This window comes from Leiobunum rupestre, chromosome 4, assembly GCF_980474605.1.
Source record: "Leiobunum rupestre chromosome 4, qqLeiRupe1.1.hap1, whole genome shotgun sequence".
Taxonomy (NCBI): Eukaryota; Metazoa; Arthropoda; class Arachnida; order Opiliones; family Sclerosomatidae; genus Leiobunum; species Leiobunum rupestre.
Window position 1 is genome coordinate 38,621,983 of NC_143387.1, and position 21,280 is coordinate 38,643,262.

Sequence of the window (21,280 nt, forward strand, 5' to 3'; positions counted from 1 at the left end):
TCCAGATACAACCAAACTTTGTCTAAAATTCAAATTATGCTATATTTATGATATATCAAAATAACGGATATGTAGGCTGTAGCGCTGCCCTGTAAGTGAAGTAGCCACCAGGCGGCACTATCGTCTAGAAACTTCTATTTTTAAAATCCTTTCAGCAAAACAAAGGCAAATAATTATATAGTTGGAATGGTAGATTTTTGGTCACAAATTTGGTCTCTCATCACGCTGTGAAGGGCCCTTAGGCTTGAGCTTTATTACGGCCCGTCTGATCTTGTTTTAGCCTCGTCCCGGACCCCGTACCTTTTGGAAAACGTCCCGGGCCCTTAATCAATCCTCGACTGCTCGTCTCTAGCAGGATGGCGAAGTGGTTAGCCCTTTCACCTCGTAGCAAGAGGAGCCCTGGTTCGATCTCAGCTTGTGGCATTGAGTGAGTTCGCAAGTTCTTATTTTAAAGCAATAGTTTGTGCTTATCTGTGGCAGGGCTAGACCAATCAGAATTGGGCATTTTCCCCACCCTATTTCTGGAGACGCTGGATATTAGTGAAATGTATCCCTTTAAACCCGGGGCCTTGGGGGCAGAAATGAGAGTTCAGAGTCCTCTCCTAAAATTTTCCCAAACTTACCGATACAATATACTGACTTACGAGATAAACTATCAAACCACACTCAGAATCTACTCATTAAAAGCACTGGTTAGCGTGGAAATTATTTCGAAAAGGACACTCCCCCCGCCACTTTTAATTAAGACTTGGCTGGGAATAGGACTTAGCAGTTTAATAAATCTTCAAGCCGTTTAATTTCGATCGAGTCTAATAAAGCTCTTACGCGTCCCCGAGGCCCGGGGGGGGGGGGGTGTCGATAAGGTCCTTCGTTGCCGCAAAAGCCTCCGTCGCTCCTCGAGCCAACGCCAACTGGGGAGGGTCGTAATATTAGCCCCGATTTGCATATCGACATTTCGACAAAGTACAGCGGCCGCCTGGGGGAGGAGGGCGTCAAGCCAACCAAATACTATTATTGCGAAAACGCACCTCCACCCCTCGCATTGCGTATTCGTACAGAGATGACCTTTTCCGCGTCACTGAACGACAAACGCAGAGAGAAACACCGAATACATTTTGCCTACTCTGATTGTGACTAGGCGATTTCGTAAAAGTGGCTAATTTTGCTTCAACTTCTTGGAATATTGCGCGGCGGAATGATTTGTTATTTCTTTAAATAAAGTGTAATTGGATTTTTAAACAAAAAGTTATAAAATAATTTCTGAGGGGGTAATCATTCTCCCCCCTCCGCGTGGTCGTCGTGTAGGGAGCCGTTGGCTCGCGTGGCATGCAGGGCTTGCCACCACCCTCCTACGCATTGTAACCCGGCCACCTGAATTTAAAGGCTTCAAAAGTCGCTTGATGACTTAGGCCTAAGGTGGTTCCAAGGGTATTAGCCTAGCTGGTTATTATTGGTTATTAATCGCCGTTCTTTGATAAGATCGTGAACAAAGACTTTGTGCAAACGAGAAAAGTATCCATCGAGGACATTAAAATGAAACACGTACCTTAACAGCCTACTGTGCCTACAGGCTTGACGCGGATTCCATTGGTAGCTAATTTCCCGACAAATCGCGGATGTGCTAGAAAATCCAAAACGTTAATTTGAAAAATCAACGGAAGCCCCAGTAGGTACACTCTGTTCGAAAAGTCTTCGGCCGTTGCGATTTTTGCACTTAATTTATTTTTTTTCAAAATCTATAAAAGGTAGAGCGATGAAACCGATTGCATTGTTAATTTTAAATGATTTTCTTTTATAATCAAAATGTGTTTTCGGCGAAACATGGAAATTTTCGCGGTAAAACGGAAAAAGTCATTTTGACAACTTTTTTAATATATGTACTACGACATTTAAATTGCATTTTCGAAATCAGAGCGGTCTATTCATATTTAGAAAGTGTCATGGTTATCGCTCTAGGAGCAACGGTTGAAAAGATATCGCCTTTTGGAAAAATTGCGAAAATTCGAGGAAGTGTAATCTGCACACCTAGCCAATGTTGTCTGCTTATTCTAACAACAACAGAATTTCAGCAACGTTGCAAATATATATTCTTAAGGTTCCTATTTGCGACGTTGCTGAAATTCTGTTGGTTTTAGAGTAAGCGAACATCATTGGCTAGGTGTGCAGATTACGGATTTCGAAGTGATTGCTAATTTAAAGTGGGACGCGTCGCAGCAGCTAAAAAGTCAGGTTTTGAAAACATCTGAAGGGCAAGAGTCAAGTGCAGAGTAAAATGCTATTTCGTATATCGGGTTAGTTCTTGAGGCCTTTTGTGGTTAAAGGGGCTCCAAAGTTCGGTGGCCAAATGTGTGTAAAGTCAGTAAAGTGCGAAATTTACGGTTGACTCTGCCCGCCTCTGCCAAGGCCGAGTGAGGGGTTGGGGGGGAAGAAAAGCATGCTCAATTTTCTTTTTTTTTGGAGCCCCTTTAATATATTTTCTTGGGGCCTTTTGTGGTTAATATATTTTCCACAGAGAGAAGCGAAGGAATATTTCACAAAAAGAAAACAAGTTCTTCAAAATATCTCACATTAGTGAAATATTCACAGGCATATTCTAAGGAAACAGGATAACATTACAAATTGCAGAGCCAGAAGCTTTGAACAAACTAAAATCATATAACAGGAAACCAATGGAAAAAGATTGTTAAACCAAATAAAAATAAAATACGAGAGACAAATAAATAACGGTTTGTCAACATGCTTTATTGATTTGGAGAAATGTTATACACAAAACACAAAAATTATTGCGCAATTCGTAAATCAATAAGGAATTCATTTTATTTACGACGAAAATAATTTGTCAAAGAGGCATAAATATTGAGCTGCCAACGGTTGAAGGCTTCGTTGTCCATATTTCTCAAATCGTTGACATCGTTCGGTATCCTTCGCTCCATGAGATAAACACATTTTTTTATAATAAAAAATCATTTAAAAATAACAATGCAATTGGTTTCATCACCCTACCTTTTATAGATTGGAAAACAATTAAATTAAGTGCAAAAATCGCAACGGCCGAAGACTTTTCGAACTGAGTATACATGTTTCAAGCGAATATTTTTAACAATATAATACTTCTGGTAGTATTAAGAGCGTAGCGACGATTTGATTGGCTCGCCGTAGATGTTTGGTCAAAATTACAATCCCAAAATTCGATTTTTAAAAAAATCGGGTGCCTTTCGACTTCGGCGGTTCAGCGCTAGAGATAATTTCGGTATGCATTCTTAATTATATAATTATATATAATATAATATATAATAAACATAATTAAAATTGGGACTATCTCAAAATATTATTAATTATAATTGGTCTTCTGTTAGACTTTGCCCAAAGTACTATATGTACGCGAGAGGACAATCATTTTCAACCAATAGTTTCCCCCGCCCCCAATAAGAAATACCTGTAAACATATTACATAGCGTCTCTATGTATTACAATTACGATTGTATTAAAGGGTTTAAAGTTCGCCAGTCTTCAGGACCATCTGACCAAGGGGTGTTCTAAAATTGCAAACCCCTGGCGGTGGATTTCATTTGGTCCGAAAGGCTGCTTCCCTTCCAGATATTGATGACCCAGATTCAAGGACATCCCATTTGCCGGGGAGATCGTAGCGAAGTTTAAAGCGTAATCCCTTAAATCGTTTAGCTCACATTCAAACTGCAGAGGCCATGTCCAATCTCGGTGGGCGTCGAGGGGGAACCCGGGCTCGGGGGCGCTATGATTTCGGGTTGCTTCCCCGCGATGCGCCCGAATCTAAATGATTCTCGGCTCCATCCATACCCTCCCTTTCCTACTCACGGTTCGAGCTGCCCATTCCAGTTTGGCCGCTGTCCGCCTCCCGGAGAGAGAGAAAAAATCATTTAGCGCGTTGAAAAAAATAAACAAGTTGTTCCGTGATGCGTAGTACAGCCACTCTGTCTCAACTTCAAAATTCCCGCTGCACGACGACGGATTTTTAATACCAAATCGATATATTACTTAAATATTCATTTTCCGTACAAAAATGTTGAGTGTTCGAAACCATACATTCAAAGACAGACAGACAATAACTCTATAAATATAAGGCTTCGATAAAATCGTGAAATTAAAAAAGCAAGCGGTATTAGATTTCTGGAAATTTACGATCCACGAAATTGTTAGGGCTTCTCTATTTTTTTCGCATAGTTTCATTGACTTTTTAATGAATAGTATATCCGGCCCATTACGTAATTGCCAAGTGTGAAACTCGCAAAATAACTATCACCAGGGGGATCCCTTTGGGCTATGTCATTTCCAATTGACTACATTTGTTTCGCTTCCGTTTTTATTGGATTTATCCTTTCCTATAAGTGCAAAAAAGGACATTTTTAAAAAACTAACATTCGGAATAAGCCAATAAATTTGAATATTATTGAAAATTCATTAGAAGTCTAAAAATAAAAATATGGTGAATTAGTCCTCTAACAAAAAATTTATTATTAGTTCTGTAAAAATAAAAATAATTAGTCTAAAAATAAAAATAATTAGTCTAAAATTAAAAATAATCAGTCTAAAATTAAAAATAATTAGTCTAAAATTAAAAATAATTAGTCTAAAATTAAAAATAATTAGTCTAAAAATAAAAAGAATTAGTCAAAAAATATTTTAATCAAAATATTGTTCGTATTTCATTAGTCATCTAAAAATAAAATATTTTTAATAAAAATATTGTTCGTATTTCATTAGTCATCTAAAAATAAAATATTTTTAATAAAAATATTGTTCGTATTTTATTATATTAAATCTAAAAATATTTTTAGTAAAAATATTGGTTATATTTTATTAGTAATCTAAAAATTAAAATATTTTTAATATAAATATTTTTCATATTTCATTAATATTCCAAAAATACCAATATTGTTTAAGCAGGCAGCTTTTATCCGACTACTGTTGATGTAAAGAAACGGTGAAAACGAATAATCTGCTGTATAAACAGAATTTAGCCTTCCAAGGGGTTAAAAAGTCGGGGCCCAGCCGGGATTTGAACCCGGGACCTCTCGCACCCAAAGCGAGAATCATACCCCTAGACCACTGAGCCACTTTTATCGTTTTGGCGTTGTATATTAGTCTACTTATTTTTTTATCCTGTAATAATAATCCAGTTTCGTACGTCTCTAGATTAGAGTGTAACCTAGATAAAGATCCTGTTTTTTCGATGAGGTGATTCACTGACGTGTGGAATTCAAACTTTCAACGCGTTTTAATATCGGCTCAGTGGTCTAGGGGTATGATTCTCGCTTTGGGTGCGAGAGGTCCCGGGTTCAAATCCCGGCTGGGCCCCAGGTACATTTTGCTCCATTTTAATTGCTATAAAAGAAGGGTTATAAATTTCCAACGTTAGGCCCAATTGATTATTAAGTCGCTAAACAAATATTTATTCTTTTGTATATATTAAGCATAATTAGGTTCATTTGATGGATCCAAAAATAAATGTTTCAGTTGGAGATAATTATGATTAATTAATCTCCCTGTACCGTCAATGGTACATGTACAGTGTCCTACTGATTTTTCAAAATAAAGTTTCGCAAGAAAAAAATAGTGCGGGGTGAAAAAATTATGATTTTTTAATTCTTAAAAATACTTTATAGGAGGCAATGTGGTTTATAAATTAGTAATTATCCCTACGCAGTTTAAATTTTACACTTTACAATTTGTGTGCTTGCTCGTAGCGTCGTAAGCGTACGTCATAACTAAGACCCGCCTTGAAACGGCCGCCATGGTATTAATTTCACGTCACAGATCACGAGGCGAAATGACACGATTCTGCTAAATAATCACGTGACCACCGTGGGCGTCTTAATGTCATGGCCGACCTATACGCGTTACTATGGCAACGAACACAAGCCACACCCACGAGCAAGCTACGAATACAGGCTGTACCTTTCAGCCGTGGTACGTTGTATGCTTCCGCGGGTTGGCGGGAAAATCGTTGTTGTTGATGTCTGACTTCTCGATAAGAAATTTAATTAAAAATTGGTTTTAATTAGTATTTACTATCCGCAGGGAATTCAGCAATCAACCATACCTTAAATCAATTTAATGCAAATTAAATTTAAGTTATATATAGTTTGGAAATTTAATTAAGTTCGCTATAATCCGCTTCGTTATTTAAAATTCTATAAATAGGTTTTTAATCTAATTTATATCGGTATCTTACTTTTAAATATAAGAAATGCCCATTCTTATTTTTCCTAATTAGTTATATTATTTAAAAAAGGTCTTCGTAATTTGATATTCGGATTCCAGCTGCTTTAAGGGGCTATAAACCACGTAGGTCACTAGGGGGAGGTTTCGCTGGCTATAGGGACTTGGCAGTGCTACGTCACAGTTTTTTTTTCAATAGTTTTTATCCTGTGGAGAAAAAGTATACCAGAATGGCGTGACGTCATGCTGCCAAATCCCTATAGCCTACTTTTCATTTAACTCGGGGCCCGCAAACCGGAAGCATCTCATCAAGTGTACACCTGCTATCTATTATTCTTTTGTGTTATGTACCTGTTCCTGCCATTGCTACCGATGCTCTACTACAAGCTTAGTTTTGGCTTTTTGAGCAGCTCTCTCTTGAATAAATAAATAAATAAATGTTTATTTGTGGGGCCCCGAGTCATGCAATTAAGCGCCTACGTCTCTTAAAATCCTGGCGCCGCCACAGTACGCTGCAACTATAATATAGCGCAGTGTGTAACTACGGTTTGGAATATCCCTCATCGCCAGTGCCGTATTTCCGCCTAGGCCAACCTAGGCCGTGGCCTAGAGGCCCATCCTTTTAAGGGGCCCTCCAGTGACCGTAATTACTGTATTCGAAGGCGTAAATCTATAATATCAATCGTAATTTATATTGGAGAAATTCCTAGGTAGAAGATTTTGTTTACGGACGCAGCTTTAAATCGAAATGTTGCATAATTATCGCATAATTATTTAGTCGACGATTGTTAAGAGCTTTTATTTAGTAATATAACCGTAGAGCTCAGACTTCTACGCTGAATCAGGGAAATTCCGGCACAGCCTAATTCCAGGGATAAGAGTAAATGCAGCACGTGAAAAGGGGGCCCAGACTCCTTATCTGCCAATGGTCCCAGGATCTCTAAGTCCGGCTCATCGCCTAATTAATTGCTCGTGACCAAAGCCTATTGAAAATTAAAACGTTTTCGTAATGGTAACTGACACATAATTCGGAGAAATAATAAAAAAAATTTAAACCAGAAAATAAAATTAGTTATTATAAACACTTGCTTAGTTTCTGAAGGTACTTATTTTGAAACTTGGGATGAAAACGCGTTTTCACTAGTATTTATCGCCTGGTAGTCATTCTGCTAAAACAAAGAAAAAGATAAAACTACAAGCTGAAGCATCGTGTTTCGTCTATGTATACAAGGCTTAAAGCGTCTTTAATAAAATCCATTTAAATTTAGCTTTTCATAACTAAAGAATACTCAAAACGAACCAGGCGATTTATTAAGCCTTGGCGAGAAGAGCGTAACGGTTTGTTTGTATTATTATTCCCGACGCGCCAGCGGCGCCACCCGCAAGTTGACCGGATATGCGTGGACGGTGTAAGTCGAAATAATTTATCGTCCTTGTAATAGAAAGTCGTTATACAGAGTCACACTTATGAGTGTTTATTTTAGACCAGGGGGGCGTCATAATTCTGAGAATTCTTCCCTTGATAGTGAGAATTCTCACTTCTCAAAATTTTGACGGTCCTTCTCACAGGAAGTGACGTAATATATTCTCACGAGTTCTCTTGAGAAGAGAGCATTCTCACTTGGTCAAAAAGGGGGGAAATTAAAAATAAAAATAGCAGCTAATATTCTAGTCAGTTTACTTGATGCTGAAGAAAATAAACTATGATATTTTTGTGGACGAAAATGAATTTCAGAGAAAACCGAATGTGAAATATTTCCTTTTAAATTATAAATAAAATGTTTTCTTCCTTCATATATTGTCGTGAAATCGTGTAAGAATAATATTTATTGTCAAAGGCTTAGTGTACCAAGTTCGTGGTAAGCTGCCAACTTAAGAAGAATCCTTTTACATTTGACGCTCTTTAGCGAGTTCTCACGGGGATAAAAAATTATCACGAAGAACTCTTCTCAAAAGAAGAATAGCTCTTCTCAAAAGAAGAATTCCTTCCTAGAATTTTGACGTGCCCCATAATGCCGACAAATCGTTCTAACATTCTTTCGAAGTATAAATGATATATTAAATACATTCTTTATATTAAATGTTTAAATTTAAATCACAAACTAAGTTTTTATTACTCATTGAAATTTTAGTATGATACGTAGAAATTATTTCGCCTATTTTAAAAAAATATTTAATTTTTAATACGATTTAAGTTAATTATTTGTTTGAAAAATCTATTAATAACAATATTAAAAAAAACCTATATTGAAGAAAAATTATATATAATTTTTAACAAAAAAATTAGTTATTTAAATTTTGGGATTGATATTAAAGTGATATCACTCACTTAATAATTTCCTCGCCATTATCAAATATTAATAGCGTAAAAAATATTTAAAAAAACACAAACAGGACGGTGGAAACGCAATTCGTCGTTAGAATCGAGAGGGAGAGAGACAAAGTTAAAACGCTAACGCCATCTATCCCGCGTTGGAGAAATCAATAGCACTTCCATTTTATACGCCTTAGTTTCTCCGTCCACAATCCAGATGGGGCATTCGAGTGAAGGAACGCTTTGTACGTTCGAATTTCAAAGCGGGAATGGAGGAATGACCATGACTAGTCAACACGCTCGTGCAACTACTCTACAAAGTGCGCTAAAAGTGTTTGACGTATTTCGAGCTCGAAAATGTACGTTTCTGTGCAAAATCCGAGTGAAAATAACTTACGTAGCTCCCAAAGAACTTTCGCTTCCAACAAAGAATCGGTTTTTGGACGAAATATATCTCGAATGTATGGTGTTTATCAGTTTATTAAGTATAATTCGACTCATGATTTAAACTGGTATGAGGGTGGTTAAAGTTATCGACTGGAATCTTGAGTGTAATTTGAAACGCGAGGTAGGCCCGCGTCTAGCTGGCTCCTATGTATTTGCTCGTATGTTTGACCAGATATATCCGGAGAGCCGGCAATTTCGTTAGAGCTGTCCCCCTGAGCAGGCGTGTTCCCCTCTCTCCGTGCGTGATGTGGGTTTCGAAATTCTAGCCTATGATATTCGCCGCGAAAACTCGCTAATAGCAGACGACGGGATGGAAAAAATGGCTGAGGGGGAAACTACGGTTCAATAATTGCTCGGGCCTCATAAACCAACTTTTACGGGTGGGGTTCCAACTTTTCTAAATGGGGAAAAAAGGAACGCGTTTCAAATCTTGGTTCGGTACCAGTGTCCCCAACCACCATCTTGGTTTAGCCTTCAGGATAGCACTTTTCGATCGAGAATTCCTATAGACGCCAACAGTAGTTTGAGCTTTGGCCAACGCGTCGGTTGATACACGTGGCGTAGAAAAATTTAACAAGTGGCCCATCCTACCACGCATAGATTGAAACGGTTCTTCAAGGAACAAGATTTTAGGAAGTAAAACGACAAAAAAAGGTTTTATTTATACTCAGGGAGAATGACTATATTGAGATGATTTTTGTCGTATCTCCCAATCCGCCTTACGCTCTGACAGTAACCCCCTCCTCCTTAGAAAATCAAATCAGTCTGGTATCTCATTGGTTCCCTAAAACTGACTATTTTTGCCAAGGCTTAGGACGAAATGTTAATTTAAAAATATATGTATTAAGGCGGGTTTTCTTTAGGGCCGAAACGCCATGAAGGTGATCGTCGACGCAAAAAAAATGTATTAGGTCTAAAGGCTGGTTTTCACTAAAGCAAAAATGCCATCTGGGTGAACGTCGACGCAAAAATATTTTATTAGGCCTAACGAGATTTTTTTAGCGTCGATGCTCACCATTGTGGCCTTTTGCCGCAGTGAAAACCAGCCTTAACTGACCACACCGACGTTTGAAAAATTGGGCCCGAATCTAGCACTTGGTAGCAAATACGACCAATCCTATGCTGGAAACTAGCTCATGAACCAGGTCAAATTCGTACGCGTTTAAAACTAGTCGATGTAGAAATTCGAAATCACGATAATAGAGTGCTTTCACTTCGAAACTCACGACGTCACCAATGTTATTTGTCTAAAAATAAAATATTTGTAATAAAAATATTGTTCATATTTCATTAGTCCTGTAAAAATAAAAATAATTAGTAAAGGAAAACGGTAACTGTCATGGCGGCCACTATTAACACTACGCCTGTAACGTTACAAGTTTCCAAAATTGTATCACACGAAAGCACTCTACAGACGCTTATAATAGAGACACATATTTTGAAAAATAGATGGCGATTTCCAATGTAAGCCTAGGGCGGGGGAGGTATATAGTTTCGAGCGTTTGACGCAAAAGCGAGCTATTAAATTTCGCTAGAAACGTCCGGGGAAGGCGGCGAGAAAATGGCGGCGTCTCTCGTTGGGAGTGGAGAACAATGTGTTGGAAATATAAAAATATAGGAGGGGGGGGGGGCGGTGGCCACTGCGAAAAGGACTCTCGTCTGTGTGGAGTGAGAGCTCCCAGTCTGAGAGGATTAAAGGGTTAAAAGATATCGCACCACCCCTTCGAGAGGGAAAATAGGCCTAGTCTTTGAGCGTCGGACGAAGTGCGTTTACCCAGCCAGGACGTGACTATGTACGGCGTCGTCCGCGGTTAAAGATCCGTTTCCCCGCGAACCGCGCGCGCGGCTGGACAGGCTTCCTGGCGCCGAAGACGCCAACTTATTCCAGCGACGAAAGGGAGAAAAGGCAGACGCGTAAAATGGGGGAAACGTCATCTGCAGAAAAAGAAATGTCAATGCGAAGAAACGGGGTCGGCGCGCGACAATCGTAATCAAACTCCCTTTCACGACAGCACTATCCTGTTACTTTATTTTCAAGTACCTCTACACGGAGAGAGACAGAGAAATTAAGGTTCGCGCGTAGTAACGCTTTTCAGTTTTGGCCAGTTGAGGGAAAAAGTCATTCGGACTACGAGGGATTTGTAATGAAAAATGTCTGCTTGAAACCTAATCCAAATAAGTAACGGAGTTTTAGACGCCTTGTAGGCTAATTTTAAAATGAAAGTAGGCGTTTTCAAAAGACTATTCCCCCGTAATAACGATTCTGTTTGGTTAAAGGGATTTCCCTCCAGTTCTTCGGTTTCCCCTTTCCATAAAAACTTGTAGAGGTTAACCGTAATAGTCTAGTTTAAGCTAGGAGCAACAAATGCACGACTTTTGACGGGTTGCGTTCTCCTTGTGTGGGGTGCTGTGTTTGTTGCTCCTAAGTTTAAGGAGCTGTTGACTCGCGTGGCATGCAGGGCTTGCCACCACCCTCCTACGCGTTGTAACCCAGCCACCTGTTTATAGGCATTAAAAGTCGCTAGATGACTTGGGCCGAAGGTGGTGCCTTGGGAAAAACTTTGTTCTTTAATCTGAATTTCGTCGCGCTACCTCTGTAAATATAGGATATTTGGTTGAATGACAATAGGCGTTGTCATCTGTAGTTGCATTTGGACGAATGGGCAAAAAGGGCACTGTCCTAGGGCCCCAAGATCCTGGAGGGCCCCATTTTTCAAATTGGGAAATGTAAAAGAAATTTTAATAAAAAAAATGATTTAGTCGCGTCTATAACCAGGGTAAATCTAAAACGAATAAAGACTTTCGGTTGTTAGTATTTTTAAATTCAGAATAAGCTTCTTCTTTAGTAACCTTTAGTAGGTTAAGTGAAACTATTTGAACCGATAGTTGTAGATTAGAGCAACGATGGACTTCGCACTGGAGGTTAGAAACTTGGGTGGAGTTACAGGGGATCGCCCATAGCTTTGCCCAGGGACCTCCAATTAGGTAAAGACGGCCCTGGATTAACATAAAAAAGAAAGTTTTACTCGTGTCTCGAACGTATTCAACTGACGCAGTGGCGTAGCTGATGGTCCGCAGGGCCCGCGGTGCGGGGGGGCCTCGAGCTTCAATGGGGGCCTAAAGCTTCAGGGGACTCCGCTTACCATAAAAAAATTAAAAAGGGGGGCCTCATAGAAATTTTTGCGGGGGGGGGGCTCTGAGTTCTCAGCTACGCCACTGAACTGACGACGGAATACATTCGGTGAGCCACGCGGCCAGTCACGCGTTATTGATGGAGATATAAAGAGCGCAGCGTCACAACGACGACCTCCCTCGCGACAATTGAGCGTACCGTCTTTCCCGGGGGACCAACTCTTAATGCAGAGCGACTGTATTTCCACTTCTTTGAGAAAGATGTAAGGTCTCAAGCACCGTCCAAAAAAATAGGAAGCCAACCGCTGTCGTCAACACAACGAATTGCGGAATTCTCGATCTTTTCGGCGATGGCGCGTCCTGCTATTTTCCCTTTACCACCAGAGGGAGTCCGCCGCCCGAAAAAAAGAGAGTGAGAATGACTCGTACCTTCGTGGCGCCACCTTTCGTTAATAAACTCGGGCCCGTATCAGAATGAAGTGGGGGCGAGGGCGAGGTGGAAAACACGATCATCCGATATTGTCATGTGGAAAATATCAGAGCAAGTTCTTGGAGCAAATATATCAGGCGTATCGGAAATCAAATATTGGAGTGTTTTTTTGGCTTTTGTTGCGCGTATCTTCTATCTCGGACAAAATGAGTCTCCATTTACGATGAAAACCATAAAAATAATTCGCGGGAGATAGGCGCCTTTGAGTTATATCGCGAAGACCACGAAAGGGCCGTTCTTCGCCTACAACACTATATTTTATTCCTGCTTTTTTAGCCTATCTCCATTTCTTAACAAAAGAAAATGGAGCGGACTCGTATTCTGTTTATTCCTCGGCTACGAAAATAATAAAAGCAACGGATAGAAATAAATAAAAACTTGGCTCTATAAAAGCCGTTGCTGCAAATGACAGTACATCGTAATAAATTAAACATCGTATATTAGTCCACACATATATAACTAAAAAATAGTATAATATGCGTTCCTTATTCCAGCCAAGATTTACACCACGGACAAAACTGTATTTCGCTTGAAAAACTAAACGTATTTTCAAATGTTAAATCAAGAATGTTTTTAGACGCTTTTTATACACTCTTTTACGAAGTCGGCCATTTCATTACAGGCCTAATTTAAAATAGTACAGGCAAGGGTTCCTGCACGTGCTCATCAGCTCGAGACGTCGCGTGCACTTGACCGCGTGAAGCGGCCTTGCATGCGCTATTTGAAATCAGACCTGTAATAAAATGGCAGCTCTCACAAATAAGGATATAAAAGAGTGTATAGTTGCTCTCACAAGGAGACATCCCGAAGTGTAACCCACCGATTTTGTTCAAACTCGGAGGATTGGTAGACCTTCGTGTATCATGAAAAATTATAAAGGGAATTTATTCAATGGGCAACAGTTTTGCCATGGCAACGAAAAATGTTTTTGACAACGCAAAATATTAAATTTTCCCATTGAAAATAACATGGGATTTTGACCTCAAATTGATCAAAAGTTGATCAATTTTGATGTTTTTTTTGTCATTTTTTATCTATTTTTTCTATTTTTGAAATTTGTTAAAATTTTTCACAGGGGGGTCCTAGGAATCGGTCAGAATCCCATGTTATTTTCAATGGGAAAATTTCCATTTGTTGTTGTCAAAAACATTTTTCGTTGCCATGGCAAAACGGTTGCCCATTGAATAAATTCCCTTTAGGATTTTTCAAGTTACATGAAGGTCTACCAATCTCCCGAGTTTGAACAAAATCGGTGGGTTACACTTCGGGATGTCTCCTTATGTCAGTCCACCACATGATCCAAAATAAACTTTTAAGGACGCGCAGTCCCCCCGATGTTTTAACTTTATTTTAAATATTAAATTTTAGTTTGATAAAAAAATTCAATCATCTTGTACATCAACTTAATAAACCCAAGAGGAATTTTATCGAGAATGAATTTTTCGAGAGACCTGGTTTAGGAAATAAGGTAGCGAAACGTAAACTCGCTCATTTAAATTCATTTTTAGACTAACCGAAATTTTCGAGTTACCTGGTTTTGGAAATGAGGTTGCGATGTTTTTTTTTTTGGAGTTAGATGGCGCCTGTATCAATTGGTACGAAATTCAAATATCACAATAGTGCGTACGCGGGGTTGCGGGGTACCCCGAATCGGCTAGAAATCTCACTAAAAATTAAATTTTCTTAATGAAACCGAAAACATAGTTCAGAAATGGTCAGTACTAACTAAAAATATAATTTTCAACCAAATATGTAGATTGAAAGTCGAAAATCGCCAAAAACCACTTAAGGTGTTGGTGGCCTGAAAAGTCGATAGTAATAAAATCGAATGAATGATGCCTTGTTTTGAAGCCTTGGAAGTTCTCTTTCCAAAAAATTCACTGTCGAAACAAATTTCCAAGCCTAAGTGTATTCATTTTGGGCCTGAAACTGACCTTTTTTGCTCCCCAAAATCCAGAAATTTTGGTCGAATTTTTTTCCTTCGTAGTACGAGCAAATCGAAGCTGTAGTTTATTCCTAAAGTAGAAGGAACTGAATTGGAGGGATTCTCTTTACTTGTAGAAGTTTTCAAACCCGAAATTTTTAATCATAATATTAGACTTTTTATCGAAATAAAAAATATTTTTTTACGAACGCGCTTAGCGAGGAAGCTTCGGTTTCATATCATTTTTCTACTACGTAGCCTTGTGTATGCCTATTTCAATTGCTACTGAGTAGGATTTTTTCCTGGGTGTTAAATAAACCTGCTTTTAATCCCAGATGTAAAGAAATGTATTACAGACAATTAGCCAATGATACGCTTCGCATTTTCTGACGTCATAACCCTAACAGTTAAAGAGTTATGTACGATATGGCGGCATCAGTGGCATCGGCTACGCTGTACGTGAATCCAATACACACAAATCCCTTGGTTAAATATATTGGGTTTATTTTAACTTTTCGCGCCTACATTTCGCGAAAATACTTGTTGACGAAAATCTAATGGTTAATTTGATAGGGTACTGTCGGCTTCTCCCTGAACACCGAATTGCTGCTGTTGGAGGACTTCTACAGGCGTTTGTAGGTCAATAATAGGTCAAATCGTGACTTTACTTTTATCTTATTTTTTTTTCGGAATATAGGAGAATAAGAATCATGGATCACTTCAATAAAGACGCGTGAGTTGAAACCATTAAGAGCGTTGTCTGCGGTTTGCTCGTTCGGAGAACTGCTGCAGCCTTTTATCAGGAAAAAGAATAGTAGTTGGAAATAATACATCTACCTTTTGTTTTGGCGGGGGGGGGGGGGGGGGAGATTGAACGCAAAGGTACACGATAAGAAATGACGAAAGAGCGCGATCATAATTTTCATTGAAATGATACTGAGACCCGCCTAACTTTATTGATTTTTCATTAAAAAAATTATTTATTTGATTTTAACTAGTGTTGTAAGTCGGAAAATTTTCCGGAAAAATACGGAAAATTATCCGTATTTTTCCGAAAAAAAAGTGTTAATTCCATGATTAGTCTAATATTGTTTGCAAATTTAAATAAAGCGGCATTTTCGCCTCATTTTTTCGAATCTAAAAGTAAAACTAAACCTCTAGACTAGCTTTAAACTGATTAACAATGTAACAATATTAATGTTTTGTAGTATGTTTACTGTTATTGGACATTTCATATCGATAAAAACCATTAAAAAGTAATTTATGTTTCATTTTTTTATTTTCCAGAAAATTTTCGATTTAAATTATGATTCTTACAGAAAACTAAATTTAGTTGATTTAAATCAAAGAAAGTAGGTCCAAAAATCGCAATTTTATATTCTCTAAACTCAATTCCAATTAAGATACGCACTTGTAAATGTCAAACAAAACTATGAGTTTAATACAACCAAATATGAAATTCATTTTCCCTAAAAGTATACGGAAAAAACGCCCTTAGAATAAACGAGAAACTAAGAAATCGCGTTAATAAATAAAAATAAATTAATAAACTTAAATTAGCAACGATTCCGTCGGATTATTATCGCTTTAAAAAAACAAAACGGCGTTAAACGGGATCAACTTTAACCTTGAAAATGAAAGAAACGTTTGAAGGGATAGAGAAGGGGGGGGGGAATGATTTTCCACAGAAATCACGTGGTCAAGCGTGGATCGAGTAGGGCCGCAGCGAGCCGACTGGCCAGGGCCAAGGGCCTCGCGAGGAAAGGCGAAACAGCCCAGCGGTTCTTTTATCGACTTCGCCACATGAATAATGAACGGGTTACGGGCCTAAAAGAATCATACGAAAGCGGAGGTACATAAAACACACTAGCTGCCAAGCCAGGAAACCGGAGCGCGACTGCGCAGCCTCACTCGCGGGGGAGGAGGGAGGGAGGTTAGAGTCGGCGGGCGACGAGTTCGGGACCCCTGGCACTCCTGTATATGGGCCGGTTGCTAAGGGCGTGCTCTCTGTTTGGACCAAATCGCTCTATGGCGCCGCTACCGAGTCGTTTTCAATAATCAGTTTCCGAAATGTTGATCCTGAAGCATTTCCCCCCGTTCTTCGTTATAAGGTGAACGTAACACGGTTAGTAATTAAAAATGGTACTTACTCTTTTCGGGTCCGTTGAGCGTAATTGTAGGCTTACGTACTAATTGATATATAAGAAAAAAATACACCACTTTTATTGCAGCAAAAAATAAATAAATAAATAAATAAAAATAGACAGTGAAAAGCTGAAAAGATACCCGTGGTCTTTGGCTTGATTGCTATATTACGACATGCAGTGTGTTGCGGTGTTGCGTTAGTGGTTGGACATGATCACGCTGATTTTTGAGAAGTTTGGAAGTTTTTCATCCAAAATTCTCCTCCTTAAAGAGAAGCTTTCCCTACAATTTCTAGTCGGAGGTCGAAAACGCGCCACACCCTAGCAATAATGAGCGCGACCATTAGGAAGGCTGACAGACTGACGGTGGGAACCAACACTAACGGACTTTTTTTTAGAACTTAACCCAGATAAGTTTCTTTTTTTTTGGTTTTATTGGCCCAGTTCCGACTGTATCACTCCATTATTAATACTCACCGTAGCTCCGGAGGGAATTATCGCTTTTCGGGATTAATGGACGAGGGGTCGTGATGAATTATTCGGCGCAGCAGCCTTTCTAATAGACGGATTTAGAACGGGAAAAACAAATAGCCCCACTCGATAGTGTCAGATTGATCAGCCTACCGGACGATAGGATATTCGTAAAACAATAAATTGAGGAAAGAAATGTATACATATTTTTCAACTTTGTATATCAAACATGCTACGAATAGTAGCTTTTTTAATGCAAACATACAAAAGCCAGTTGAATCACAGCTTAATATATATTTTTTTTTTCCGTATTTGAAAATAAATGGGTTCAAGATAGTTCATCTCAGTTCGTAAGGTGCAGTTCACTACGGTTCACGAAGGTGCCGGCGGCATAAACAAAGAGTGCAGGCATATATTGACGTGATATATATAGTCTCGTACGTAAACGTATCGCGCGGTACAATCTACACGAACTTCGGTACGTAATTAAGGTCAGCCGCGGTTACTCGAATACAAAAGCATTTCGTAAAAGGTCAAAGGGGTCAGCGGGGTGAACGTATCTTTCAATATACATCACAGCCGGTGTTTTGGTGGAAGCAGTGCTTGGTCAAAATATACGATTCACTTTGGACCGATTTCGTTCTTAAGCATTTGGTTTCTCTTAGAAACTGCATTTCGTGCATAGCACATATCAAGACAACATGGAACTCGAATCAGTTTTTTTTCTTTTTTAACAAAGACTTTTTTTTATCTTTCGTTAGGATTATTTATGATTATAACGAGTTCTCGCGAAATGAGAGAAAAAACTTGAGTCAAAACTTACGGCTCCTTTTTTTTCTTCTTTTTCTGCTTGGGCCGATAAGGTCGCTGCATGCCGCCCATGGCATTCGCGCCCCGGGCAGCCATGGCAGCAACAGTCTTCTTTTTAAAGCGGAACTTGAAAAAACGCGCCGTTTCAACCCTGTACGGGATAAGCTCCCGTCGCCTTCACTGGGATACAGGGCTCCGAAACCAACGGATACGAAAAACAGCCCGCGGAAAACCTTACTTAGTCTTCCTAATTTTACAGTCTCGCTCGGTTCGATTCGTAAAATAGTAAAATCCGTCGAATTAAATATTGTTAAATCTTCGTTTTCAGAGTTCGTTGCGGTGGTGGTGAGTTTCGGGTGCAGGTTCCATATTACGCGGATACTTCCAAAGTAAATTCTTTTTCAAACTTGAGCGTGAAATTAGGGGCCAAAATTGGGATTAATAATTGACGATTATTGAAGAAGGGATTTCTAATCGGATAATAAATATGATAGAAAACAAAACAAGAACCGGGGGGGGGGGCAGAATCGATGGAGAGAGAGAGAGAGAGAGAGTGAGTAGCCGTGGATTGAGGTTGACGCCAAATCTATCAAACTCCGATCGTCGGAAATCCAAAAGGGGGAGGTTTTAAGGATAAATCCGCGGGGGAGTGAGGAGGTGTTACTTAAGATACCGACAGCGGCGGACTTCGGGCGTCCGGTAGACGGGCCCGGATTGGCCGAGTTGACGACGAAACAGCGGTGAAAGGCGGCGGCGGGTCTGGGTTTCGCGGCTGAAGCGGCCGAGGGTTTTTGTCCAAGCGGTGGAAAGCGTACGAATGGAGCCCCGGAAATTATCTTTGCGAAAATCCCCGAGCGTTGGTCAAAGCGACGCTTCTATGAACGTCGGGGAAAGGAGGCCAACATGCTGACTGGAGAAGCGCGAACTTGGGAGCTCGCGCGTCGACTGCCAAAGATTTCGCTCTGCGGACTGAAGCGACTCTCGCGCTCGGACCAAGAACTTTCTCCCCCCCCCCCCAACCCTTGGTCGACGATTCGATTTCAAGAAACTAGGCTAAATAGGTAAATTATTCTATAGTCGCCATTTTGAGGGGGTGCGGCCGGACGGACGGACTGGGGGGGGGGGGCGAAGGGAGTAGCCCTTTTGGTCGAACGTCTGGACCATAATATCACGTCGGGTGGGGTTTTCGCCTCATCTACGGAGACGAATGGCCCGACCACTTTACGGCGGTATTACCGCGGACGCGTACTCTTCTGCTACACCTATACTTATTCGTATATATATATATATATATATATGTATATATATCCTATGGTTTTCTTTTTCTTTCTTGGCGTAGATACGCTCCATTTGGAACAGGTAGGTTAGTCTCCTGACTCAACTGTTTAAACGACCCCTTCGTAAAAAAGAAACCTAGCTGCTTCGTAGATTTTAGGTTTAGATTAGATAATAGCGGTGTCAAATCTATGCCGAGGGTAGTTTCCAGTGGCGTATCTAGCATGGGTGACACCCGGGGCGGATATCATGGTGCGCTACTTACTAGTCTCTAGTTTGTGTAAGTTTTTTATTTTTTTCACGGTCGAGTGTCACCTCCAAATAACGCCCAAACGGGTGGTACCCGGGGCGTCCCGCCCCCCCCCCTAGCTACGCCACTGCCAACTTCCGTTATAACGTGGCGTCCGTTCAATTCCGTTCAGTTTGCGCTAAAAACGAGGGGAAGGTCACTTCCTTGATTAACGACGCACCCCTCGAAAGATTAAATCCAATTTAACCGTGATTACGTTGATTAAATTCAATTTATGTTGATTACATCACTTTAAATCATGAAATCATGTTTAGAATGTTTAAATCTGATTTAATCATGATTGAATGATTAAATATGATTGAAATGATTAAATCTGATTAAAATGATTAAATCTGATTAAAATGATTAAATCCTGATTAAAAATATTAGATCATGATTATAATAATTAAATCACGTTTAAATTGTGATTAGATTGATTAAATCGTGATTAGATTTTATAATCTCGATTAAATTTTTTAATCTTGATTACCCTGATATAATAATTTTACTTTGATTAAGACGCACCCAAAATAGAAGTGACCTGCCCCTCGGCTAAAAATCCCTTTATTAACAAAATCGCTCATCCGCCGAAATCAGGTGGTGTAAAATGTGGAGCTGCCAGTCTTGCGAGTCAAAAATACTGGGATTAATTCGAAACTGGCGAATTCGAGGGTTTGGCCGGAAAGCGACGACAGCTAAATCATTTGAGACAACAGTGTGGTATAAAGCGAATGAAAGAATATTTCATTTGAACGAATTTCTTCGCTTCTTCTATCTTACGGCTTTAGTGAATCTTGGCACGGCATTTCATCATTAAATATTAGATTAACTACTAATTGAAATTACCCTGACATAACATATTTAATAAAAATATGTGATTTAGACTTCGCGTAAAGAGATAAATTAAAACGAGTAAAAGACGGATACCCGCAATTTCAAAATAAAATACTTCGATTACGTATACCCAGTATGCTTCTATCATGTTGAATATAAACCGAGGGGTCCGATATTCATGCAAATCCCGTACACTCTAGAGAAAAATGATTTTATAAATCTTGAAATCAGCTTCAAAATCCTGAAATCTGGTCGAAAGTTAGTTCCAAAATCTCAAAATCAGCCTAAAAAACTAAATCAACGCGAAAATTACGCTCTGAAATCTCAAAATCATTTTCTGATTTCTGAAATCACTTTGAGATTCAAAATCCCGTACGCAAAATTTTCGGGGCAAAGGGTAATCACTGCGTACGCAGTCGAACAACCGTTTTAGCAGTTTAAAGGTTGGCAAAACCACCGTGTGACGGTAAGCGTTAACGGATAAATTTGCGATTGCGTTGAGTTTTTTTTTTTCGTTAATGCCCTCCGTCGCTACGTTCGTTATGGGTGCGTATTCTTGAACTCCTTCTTATTGACTTTTGGGACGGACCGAGTGCTGAGTACTATGGCAACCTCTCAACTTCCAATGGCAGGGTTTCCACCAATTGTTTACGTAAGCATAATAGGTAATAAAGTCTTGAATTTTTTTATGAATGAATTTATGAAGGCCTAATTTGGTTTTTTTACGAATGAAATTATGTTGATTTAATCTTGTAAATATTTATGAACTAAGTTTATATTAAATTTATAATTTTATAACTAATTTATGAATTAATAATTTAATTGTAAAATACGATCATGACGAAGTATCGAACCCAGGTTGTCGTGTTACTGAGCAGATGTTTTACCGCCGAGCTACTGACTTCCCTGAAAACAAAACACATCACAGGCAAAATATTGAAGTAAAGGAACC

General features: G+C 39.3%; 1 protein-coding gene and 2 non-coding genes across 3 annotated transcripts in view; 1 reads left to right on the forward strand and 2 right to left on the reverse strand.

Moving 5' to 3' along the window:
* Positions 1–18,870, reverse strand: part of Sh (Potassium voltage-gated channel protein Shaker) — a 218,751-nt gene extending 199,881 nt beyond the window's left edge. The window contains exon 1 of the mRNA XM_090174195.1: positions 17,944–18,870. Coding sequence (XP_090030321.1) covers positions 17,944–18,026 — 83 coding nt within the window. The 5' untranslated portion in view covers positions 18,027–18,870. The remainder of the gene's footprint in view (positions 1–17,943) is intronic.
* On the reverse strand, positions 5,021–5,092 carry TRNAP-UGG (transfer RNA proline (anticodon UGG)). The gene has a single exon. It is a non-coding gene; the product is annotated as a tRNA-Pro (tRNA).
* On the forward strand, positions 5,263–5,334 carry TRNAP-UGG (transfer RNA proline (anticodon UGG)). Its single transcript has one exon. It is a non-coding gene; the product is annotated as a tRNA-Pro (tRNA).
* Positions 18,871–21,280: the final 2,410 nt, after the last annotated feature.